Raw genomic sequence first — 10,752 nt, forward strand, 5'->3', positions numbered from 1 at the left:
TCTAACTCCATATAACATGATCAATATGCAAAATGAACTCTAACAACAGTATCATCCAAAGCTAGATTACTAACATTCTTTAAAGTTCATATCATAAAATGAAGAGCAGTAATACACCTAAAAAAAATTCAGAATTCATTCTCCAAGATGAACCCTAAAAACAGTAGCATCCAAAGCTAAATTACTAACATTTTTAGAGTTCATTACGTAGAATGAACAACAACAAGACACCTAAAAAGAGTTCAGAATTCATTCTACAAGATGAACTCTAACAACAATAGTATCCAAATCTACATTACTAACATTTTTTTAGAGTTCATATCATAGAATGAACAATAACAATACACCTAAAAAGTTCAGAATTCATTTTACAGGATGAACTCTAACAACAATAGCATCCAAATATGCACTACTATAGAGTTCATATCATAAAATGAATAACAGAAATACACCTAAAAAAATTCAGAATTCAATTTATGAGATCAACTCTAACAACAGTAGCATCTAAATCTACATTGCTGACATTTTTTAGAGTTCATATCATAGAATGAACAGAAGCAATACACCTAAAAGAGTTCTGAATTCATTCTACAAGATGAACTCTAACAACAATAGCATCCAGATCTACTTAATTTACTAACATTTTTTACAGTTCATTTTATGAAATGAACCTCAACAAGGTATAACTACCTACAACTGAATCAACATGACAAATAAATAGTATATAAGGTTTATCAAGATATATACTACTAACAACAGAAAAACGACATTTCAGAAGAATATGCATTCAAACATCAAAAATGAACTTTTCGTATCTTACCTTTTTTCTATTTTGACTTCTTTTGGAATTGGTCTTCTTTAGTTACAACTATTTGGTTGCTTTGATTATTGATTTTCCTTTTATTTTCTTCTTCGATTTTGTTATTTTAGGCTTTTGATTTTTGATTTCTCGACTTTTTTTTTCTTCTGATTTTTTGTTGGTTGACGTTTGATTTCTTGTTTTGATTGATGCACTATCAAATTCTTTTTGTTTTTTTTTTCTAGTTGGATTGATGAATTTTTAGGTTACATATGGGGAAAGTAGAAGATTTTTCCGTTTCTCAGAGAAGATAGTAAATGGAAAGAAGAGGAAGGTGGTTCGTTGTGTTTAACGCTGTAGCTTTTCTGGTCAAACTAAGAAAGTGTTTCGTAAGGATATTTCAGTCAGTTTTGTATTATAGACCAAACAGAACATGCGCTTTTATTGGTGGACCAAAGTGATGTGGTCCCAGCTATAAATGGACCAAACGATATCACAATACTCACTAAAATGCTTATAATAACAACAATCATAACGTATGCATGTTATCAAAGCTAGAAATGGTACACTTACATATAAATGGGTAACATTACCGAAGATATTGGTGTATGCAATCTAGGATGCAATTTACATTTGAGTGCTTACTTGATTCCAATTAAACAAACACTGCTAAAATCTACAATGGAAACGCACTTCCTGACTGATATGCTTCTGAATTTTTATACATACAAATGGGTAGTGAGTGGAATATTGCACAAAGAAGTATCACTTCTACTAATGTATCTAGCTTAGTGTTTTCAAGTTGGAATATCAGGCTTACAAACAAGGCGATTTACCACGGGAGTACAACTTATTCCCAGTGTTTGGGAGTCGCTCAGACCCAAAATTCGAGGGAAACGGCGGAAAACAAGGGGATGCTGATATATTTTATCTAATCATTCATCAAATGCTAACATAAAATACCAATGAATCATATTCATCGGAATATATAGAAAGACGGACTCTAATTTTGAAATAATCTTCATGTGTGCCAGTCTTGGTAAAGCATGCCACACGTAAATGCAAAAAAAAAAAAAGAAAAATTATTAATTATAATTTCAAATAAACATAATTTCATAAACAAAACGTCAAAACTTTAATTACGCACCACTGCAATCCAATTAACAGAATCAATGGAATATATGGCGATAAATGGATCTTCTTGCTCCAAATCTTTGTCCTCTTGGAGAATCTTATAGATTTCTTCCCGAATTCTTTCATACGGATTCATGTCAATCTCCATCTGCGTTGCAAATTTCCAATCAACACGCTTTCCATTCTTCATTTTATGAGGATATTTTGTGATTATCTGCTTATTTAATATTTCATTTAAAATAAAAACTTGAACTCCATTCTCCATCTTGATTGGTACACCAAGCCATCCCCTAATCTCAACAAATCCAAGGATTTATGTACCAATCAACTTCAGTTCCTCCAAGATCATTAACATTTATGAACTCCAAACTTCTCCATACACCAACAGGTTTATAAATCTGCTCTATAACCACTCTTAAAAGACCAAAGGCTACTAAAAGTTTAAGAAGTACTCTAATTTCATGAGGAATTAATTAACTTATTTCAACCACCTCATTGGCCATCAAAGTAGGGATAAATTTCAAAGAAATACAAACTTTTGATCTTGACACTGGAAGTGAGCGTGTGGTTGAAATTTTGAATGGGGACGAAAACATAATGAGATTCGAATAAGGTTTCATTGTAATTCTTACCTTTGGTAATGGAGATAGAATTCCTCCATTAGGATCTCCTCTACAATGGTTGCATTAGAAGTTTAATGATCTCTCTCACCTCAAGAAACAACAAACATGTTTGTTGACTATCTTTAAGAGATTTGTTAACTAGATTTTATGAACTAAAACAAATTATAACATGTCGAATAACTCAAAAAACAACTTAAGCCTTCGTTTCCATTAAAATCCTAATGCTAAATAACACATTACGTAGATCATGCATCAGTAGGGTGTTAGAATAGCAGACCCACATGTCAGAATTTGAAAAGAAAAAAAAATGAAAATTGATAGGACCTTCAAGGGTTTTGTTTGAGAATGTTCGAGAGGAAATGCGATTCAGCAGGTGCAGATCCAAAGAAGCAGGTTGACTATTTTATACTCCTAATAGATGTTTCCGAAAAACCCATCCATCTCGGCCGAGTCTGGCTGAGTTTTACCGATCTCGGTCATGAAGTCAAAATGTTACTATATACCTTTAGAGCAAGTTTTATGGTGGAAGAATTCCATCTTCCAGGTTCCATGGAAGATCATCACTCGTATGTAAAACGCAATCGGATTGTCACAAAGTACCAATCGGATTACCACTCACGTTAGGCCTTTAGATCCGTCTTGAAAATAGTGTTTCGTGGCAATCCAAATAACGTTTTCTCGCCTCTCTCACTTGGATTCCAAGTCATCTTCCATGAAACCTTGGAACTAGAAAAAAAAAGGTGTAGCATCTTCCGATTTAAACGAGGTGAAGAAGTATATTAGAGGATACGGTTTTGCTATTGTGGAAAGTAGGGAAATATCCAATTCCTGATTCTATGAACTTTTAGGGCTTTAGTATCAGCTGGATTCATCTACATGTGCATTTCGGCTGACAGACCAATCTAGATGTCCACACTCAATTGGTCTGAAGCTATGAAGCACGAATACTTCAAAAATGGTAACATATCCGTATCTGCGACGTATCAGTATCGGATAATTGGGGATACCCATCACATATTCCATTCAAAGTATCCTTTTTTTTAATTACAAAAATGGTAGGGGATACTCTGAGATACCTTTTGGATACTCGAAGAGGGGATACTTTTATACATAAAATCTTATATTTGTATACATGAACATATCGAATAATTGTACATAAACCTATTAACTTCCTGACTATAAAGAAAGAAGACTTGGTGGTTAAATATGGTGCTTCACCTCCAGTGTTACAATAGCTTTAAGGCTTCTTGGGAAGCCATGTTCCCAGTATTCTTCAGAGAGAAATTGGAGCACGTATAATTTATCGATTCAATTAAGAAAAATAAGATTGAACCCTAAAATACTGGGAAAAGATTTTAATTATTAATCTTCTACGAAAGGATCAGAGAAAGTAGGATGTGAGATATGGGAATTTATTGAAGATGCTTAACGATGTGGGATCAATCTTTTCACTTGATTAGTTAGAACTAGAAATGATAATACTTGATGAAGACAATATTAATGGGTGATGTGCAAGCGAGATGTTAAACAAGTTTTATCTATTTTTTTTTAATATTCCAAATAGTATTTATTGGATTTTTTATTTTTATGTGATTTTTATACTGGAATAAATTATTACTATATAAAATATTTTCAAGCAAATACACGTAACCCCATCGTATCCCCAATTTTTGAAAAAATGACAGAATCGCTACATCAGCATCGGTGTTGTTGTTGGATTTCCTGAATTTGGTGGTGAAAAATCTTGATTCTTAGCTTTGATTATCTCGGAGATCCAGTGATGCCGTTGTTCGTGTTGCTAGGTTGGCGATCCGGTGCTACCATAGATGGTTACAGTGAAGCTAGGGTTCTGAAAATCGGGTTGTGGTATGCCTGTTTCAGGCGGGTCTATTTTCTGGGTACGGGCTTTGGCCTGACTTGGTATGGACCTTGTCTGTTTAATATATTTAGTTTGCTTTTAAGTTTTTCGTTGGCATGTCTGTTTAATATATTTAGTTTGTTTTTAAGTTTTTCGTAGGCATGTTGTTTTTCTAGTTTATCTTTCGTTTGCGTGTTAGAACTTGATGTGAGACCTTTTGTGTTACTAGTGTTTTCCGTGTGAGTCTCAGTTGTCCTCATGTGGTATGCACCGGGATTAATTCAACGAAGGTTTGTCGGTCTGTTGATAATTTGGGGTCTGTGATTGCTCTTTGGAGCTTTAATCAATGAACTATCCCCTTCTGTCAACAAAAAAAAGTGCACGTTGTACAGCTTCGGTTGGTTTTGGATTAGCTAGGCTTACCAAAGCGGTTTAGGCTGGAGGCACCGTTGCACCAAAAAATCTAATTGCCAGTTCTTTTGCATTCAAATTAGTGTTCTGGACCTCCACCGAATTAATTCAACACATGTTTCTTTTCAACGCCGTTTTACAACATCAGAAAAACTAGGGGGAGGCGGGTGAGAGTCCTGCAAAAAGCTAGCAAGGAAGATCAAAATTTTATGGAATGGATACCCAAAAAAAAAAAGAATTTTGCCAGTCCATCATTGTGAATAATATACAAGGAGAGGAAGAGAAACAAATGAGGGAACCCTAACTCAATCGATTTCTCCTTCCTCTACATCCTTCACCGGGCACGGCCCACTATCAGGTTGACATTCTTCTTCCTCATCATCGTCCATTTTCATGTACAGTCCAAGTCGTTCCAATGGGTTACTCATTCCCTGGAAGTTAAAAATGTCTTCAGAATGATCGGGGCTCTTCTCATCCACTGAGCTAGGTAATAGATCAGCAGAGGGAGCAGACCTAAGCATCTCTAGGTCTTCCAAAAATCGGCAATTCTCATTTATCTCAACAGTCTTTTCCATCTGAATAAAGCCCATAGAATCTTGTGTTAAGATAACCCGGAGCAACAGAGTGAAGCAACACTAATTGAGTTCGTTTATGAGCTAAAAGTGAATTAGCTATACATATGACTAGTATTACCTTTTGCAAAGCCTGACGCGCAGCTTCTCTCTCGAGTTCCCTCTTTCTTTTGGCTTCAGCTGCAGCTTCTGCTGCAGCTTCAATTTTAGCCTGCCTCCGAGCATCTTCTGCAGCCTTAGCTTCAGCTAGTAGACGAGCCTTTTCTGCAATTAGGAGGAGTATAAAATTGTGATGGCTGGAGCCTGGAACCACTTAACCATTTACAATAGTACAATGTTCAGAGAAAAAAAAAAATACAGCCACAAATGCATACCTTCTTTCTTCAGTCTTTCAAGTTCCTCCTTCTCCCGTCGAAATTTCTCAGGATCTATCTTCTCCCCCTGACCACGTCATTAACAAGTTGAACTCGATCACATGCCAACTAGAATAAACTCAGGAGAAATAGGACGTATTACCGGTTTGGCAACTAACCTGGCCAAGTGTCTTCTCTCGAGCTTTGAGAATGGTATCGGCAAAACGACTCCTCAATAGAGCAGCTCGATAGAGCTTATCTGGGGAGACTTGCCTCTCAGACAGAGCACTCTCCCCTAAAAATGTAATAGCAGAGAAAGTGAGATGATAGAATCTGAAAGATTTTACACCCACCAGATAATTTCTTCAGCAACATTCATGCTTACCATCCTGAGAGCTGTTTGCCTCAGCAAGAGCTGGGTTACGATGGGAATTCTGCTCAAGCTGGTCCAACCCACTAATAGACGCTGTAACAGTCACGGGAATCACATATTTAGTATCATACTTTTCCTTTCTGATATTTCACATTATCATGCATGTATAAACCCGCAATAAGAAGCAGGCTTTGGCAATAGCTTCCGTTAGATTACACACAAAGGTAATAAAAAGGAAACTCACGACTTCCATCATGAGGATCATTAAGATCTGTTTGCTTTTGGTGTAAAGCTTCTCCTGAAACTACTTTTTCCTGTTCCAGAGAAACAATAATAATCAGTTGAGTAATTTTACTGCACGAATGTATTTAGGTGCAAAGACGGGGAAGGTGAGGAAAGGATTTTATATCTCAGTCCCACCACAAGAAAGTAATCCAAAATAACTCTCCCATGTGGTCCATTTCGTTCAATCGTGGGGATGAATCAAACAAATTCATAGACCTATATGTAAAATATAATAAAACATACCGATGCTTTAGTTACTGGAGATGAAGCTTTAACGCCTTCTGATTCACTGCCAGAAGAACTGGCAGAGTCTGAATCTGTTAAAGTAAAGTACAATAATCAAAAAGCCTACTTGAGTAATTGATAAGAAAAAAATGAAATAGTGATGTAGTTGGTACTATGTGTGAGCAGTGTCTAAACAGGTATGCTTATTATATCTGAAATGGAAGATGGCGAAAGTAGCCATCTAGCTACCAGCATTAGATTAAAGGTGGGAATCTGGACCTGTTCAGATCGTTCTAGCCTGTTCATCTGGTTGCTAATAGAAGTTGTGCAGGAAAAAGAAACATTATTGCTTCAGAGAGAATGGAAGCACACATGCTATGTATGATTCTGCTAAGATATATGAACAAGAATTGTTTCCCTATCATGCAAAATGTAAAGCCCAAAGCTTCCAGTCCAGTAGTGATCGAATAATTTTTGAGTTGTGCAAATACTATATTAACATGTAAAATACAAATGAGAGATTTTGAGTAGACGGAGAAAGCAACCAAGAGAGCTCAGAGCATTCAAATGTGCATGAAGTTACAAATACGAATAATTTGATCTGATTGCAATGATTTTCGGGCCTCTGGCTTCAGGATGTCGAGAAAGGAGGACAGACATGGCTGCTACTTTCTAGATCATATGAACCTACACTCGTCAAACTAATTTATTTATCCAGTCACTATTGGCTAGACTATGGACCCCAAATAAATAACAGCAGCCGCATAAATTTTTCTTTTTCTCTTTCCACTAGTGGTCTAGTTTTAAAGGACAGTAATACTTAGATCAACAGAGGCCATAAGATTAAACAAAAAACTCATTTTCTGCATGCTGTTTAGTTATTAACTAATGCAACACTCTCCTCCTGTTACTTTACAGGGATGCCCACCAACTCATGGTCAACTAACTTCTACGCTAGAACAAGAACAGGACAAAATCTTGTTAACAGACTAATAGCATAGAGGAGAAAATGAAGAAGAAAAAGAATGCAAGAGTAAAACAAACCACTAGAAGAAGAACCCGAATCACTACTGGAGCTACTAGAGCTACTGCATTTACTATTTCTGTGAGCAGAATCTTTTTTAATCTCTATTGGAGGGTAAGATGAGACAGGCGGATCATTTCCGCCAATGTCGATTTCCTCTTCCACCGGTTCATTAACTGTGAATAAGATAGTCATCAAAATTCAAGCAAAATGCACAGGAGTCCCCAATTCATCACAGACTATCAGGAAGCAAAAATTACCTTTACATGGTTGGCTGGATAACATATTGCTAAGTCCTGAATCATTCAAAACCTGTGCAAATAAACCAGTTACACTACGTGACACAAATTTGTGATGTAGAGTACAATACTGAGGGGAGGGTGAAGACAGTACCTCCATTTCACAAGGCTCCGCTTTTTCAGGTTTGCTTTGCTTCTCCCTCAAATGATCATCTACAAGTTTTCGTAATGCCACTAAAGTTTCATAACCGAAAACATCCATATCAATCTCAAGTTCCTCTTCACTATTTTCATTTTCACGGAAACTATGTTTTTTAAGGAAATCAATTATATGATTCGGAATCTCCTGCAGTGACCCTAAATCTCTGCTTAGATTATGTTTTTCTTCAACTGATGTCCACTTCGCAGGAAGAGTCTTAACCTCAGGTATTGTCTTAACCTCATGATTAATCGATGATGTTTTTCTCTTTTTTGCAAATGGCATGGGTTTACACTCTTCTTCTTTTTCGGGAACATTAGATTTTGCACACACAGGCCCAGAACCAGTTGTTGAAAGTTTCTTCTCAATAGGTTTCCATCTCACTTCAAAATACTTGCTCAGCGTATCAGCCATAGTATGAACATCATTTCCACGTGGATTGTAAGTCTTTGCATTAGAAAAAGTAAGTCTTACATCAGCCACAAAATCTAGCGGGCTCAAGTATGCACCAGTACCGATTTTCCTCTGGACTGTGCCCAAGTCCATTGGTTGCTTGATGACAGTGAAATAATCAGGAATGTTCAACTTCACAACGTCAACAGGTTCCTTGAATACCCAGCTAAACTGATGTGTCATAATACGTTTTAGCAGTGTATCACACTGTTTCATCAAAATCGCATGTGAGGTACTGCTAGGAGGAGCAACTGGTTTTGCAGATTCAAACCTTCCAGCATCACCTCGTTTCTTGATAGTGTCATCGATATGAGCTGGAGGGCCTCGTTTCTTCCCCTGTCCTGCCACTAATCCTACTGACTTCTGAGTATTCTCTACAGAAAGCCTCTTCTGTCCCTCATCAGAGTTCCGTATATTGCGAGAAGAAGACAAAGCAAGACTAGTCACAGGCTTAACATCAATTTTCTTTCGAAGATTCCTAACCTGCTCAAGTTCCATTTGAAGTCTTAATTTTAACTCCTTCCTCTCCATTCTCGGCATCCTAGATAGTGATAACACTCGAATGGGTACACCAAAAGCATCACTATTACCAGCATTACTTAAACTAATAGACTTCTTCCTAGGAGGAGCACATGAAACCTCTGAAGCAGTCATTGCAGTATCGAATCCACCTGAGCTACCAAGCCCTTCAGATTCGCACATGGTTCCTATAGGTTGATGACGAGATTCTCGGTATAAATCAGATGATGAATAACGTCTAGACATCTTTTCTGACTTATCCATTGTACACGGCAATACTTTCTGCGAGTATTTCTTTGTGTCCTTCTGTCCAGTATAATCTAATAGAACAGTCCCCATGTGTTTATATCCAAATATCTGCACATTTTAACTGCAGACATAAGATTTCCCCACCTTATATAGCATAGATGCAACTCAATTTAAAGGTTCAAGATTCCAATTTTAACAAGAAAATCAAAATTAAAATTCAAAAAATCAAGTTTCGTCACCAAATCAATGTCTGAATACTCAAGACTTGGTAAAGATTATTTTAGGTCTACTTCACTCTCAATGCCACTCAAATCCCTAGATTTGAGATTACTATTCTCAAACTACGGATTCAACTCAAATTAAGGCTTCTTACTTCCTTAAGATATAAGATTAGTTCAAAACTCCAATTTTAATAAAAACATAAGTTTTTATTACCAAATCAATGCCAAAAAACCACAAATTTGTTAACGAACTAAAATGATTTATAAATTAATCCCAGTTCTACTTGACACCCCAATGCGAACAAAATTCCCACTCAAATCCCTCGATTTGAATGCGAACAGATTTCCCACTTAAAACCCTTGGTTTGAAATCGTCGCCCTTAATTTGAACCAAACGTTCTCTTTTAGAACAAGTAAATTTGAACTAAATCCGAAACCCTAACTAGACATCATCAATCTCAAATCACAAAAAGAAAAAGAAAAAAAAACACATTCAATTCGAACAGATTAACAACTATATCACAATTCACATGTAAACCAAATGAAAAACACCAATTGCAACCAAATCTCTAAAAAAGAAAAAGAAAAAAAAAACTCTACTCACAGAAAGATAGAGAAAGAAAGAAACAAACAAAAACGAAAACCCTAAAATTATATCCAATCAAACCTGGATTTTCAACCGCGTCTGAAAGTAAAACCCTAGGATGAACTTAAAACCACCGTGAAAACACTACAAGAGCGAGCGAAAGAAGAAGAGGGAGCGAAAGAAGAAGAGGGAGCGATAGAGACTGCTCTCTCTCAAGATTTTACTTCTTCGATATTTTCTTTCTTTCTATCTTTCTCTCTCTGCTTATAAAGATCACCCTTACGGCTATTTGAGAATTCTCAACCGTTGGATTCTGTAATTATTTCCTAATTTAGTCCCAATTATGCTTAACGACAATCTAACGGGTGAGAGAGTTTGATTAGTTTAGTTTTGGGATACTTTATAAAGTACCTCTGTTTTGAAATGTACACTTCAAAAGTACCCCCGTTTTTTTACAAATTTTCTAAAGTACCCCGTTTTACTCAAAAGGCAAATTCCATCTAGTTAAGTGTTAGGTTGCAGTTATCTTTCCTATTAAAAGTCCTATTTACCCCTGAACTACATCTCCTTGGTAGAGAGGATAATGATTCGACGATCCTGAAAGAGGGTGTAACGATCCTGAACTAGGA

General features: G+C 36.3%; 1 protein-coding gene across 2 annotated transcripts; it reads right to left on the minus strand.

The window, feature by feature from the left end:
* Positions 1–4,877: 4,877 nt before the first annotated feature.
* On the minus strand, positions 4,878–10,348 carry LOC113302760 (transcription factor GTE8-like). 2 transcript variants are annotated; one of them, XM_026551699.1, is made up of 11 exons: positions 10,205–10,348; positions 8,051–9,424; positions 7,918–7,969; positions 7,678–7,833; positions 6,652–6,725; positions 6,368–6,437; positions 6,136–6,216; positions 5,930–6,045; positions 5,772–5,838; positions 5,519–5,661; positions 4,878–5,400 (listed from the first exon to the last, which is right to left on the minus strand). In XM_026551699.1, the coding sequence occupies exons 2-11, from the start codon at positions 9,404–9,406 to the stop codon at positions 5,131–5,133; spliced, it is 2,385 nt and encodes a 794-aa protein (XP_026407484.1). In that variant the 5' UTR covers positions 9,407–9,424; positions 10,205–10,348; the 3' UTR covers positions 4,878–5,130. The 2 variants fall into 2 exon arrangements, with proteins under 2 accessions (XP_026407484.1, XP_026407485.1); XM_026551700.1 differs by lacking the exon at positions 7,678–7,833.
* Positions 10,349–10,752: the final 404 nt, after the last annotated feature.

This window comes from Papaver somniferum, chromosome 8 (assembly GCF_003573695.1).
Source record: "Papaver somniferum cultivar HN1 chromosome 8, ASM357369v1, whole genome shotgun sequence".
In the NCBI taxonomy this organism is placed as follows: Eukaryota; Viridiplantae; Streptophyta; class Magnoliopsida; order Ranunculales; family Papaveraceae; genus Papaver; species Papaver somniferum.

What these genes read in the sequence shown, in the direction of transcription:
- LOC113302760 (XM_026551699.1), bottom strand. Translation starts at nt 9,406, where the DNA reads ATGGGGACTGTTCTATTAGATTATACTGGACAGAAGGACACAAAGAAA. An exon ending in CGGAGCCTTGTGAAATGGAG is followed by an intron (nt 7,970 to 8,050) that starts GTACTGTCTTCA and finishes TTATTTGCACAG; the next exon opens with GTTTTGAATGATTCAGGACT. An exon ending in GGCAAACAGCTCTCAGGATG is followed by an intron (nt 6,046 to 6,135) that starts GTAAGCATGAAT and finishes TTACATTTTTAG; the next exon opens with GGGAGAGTGCTCTGTCTGAG.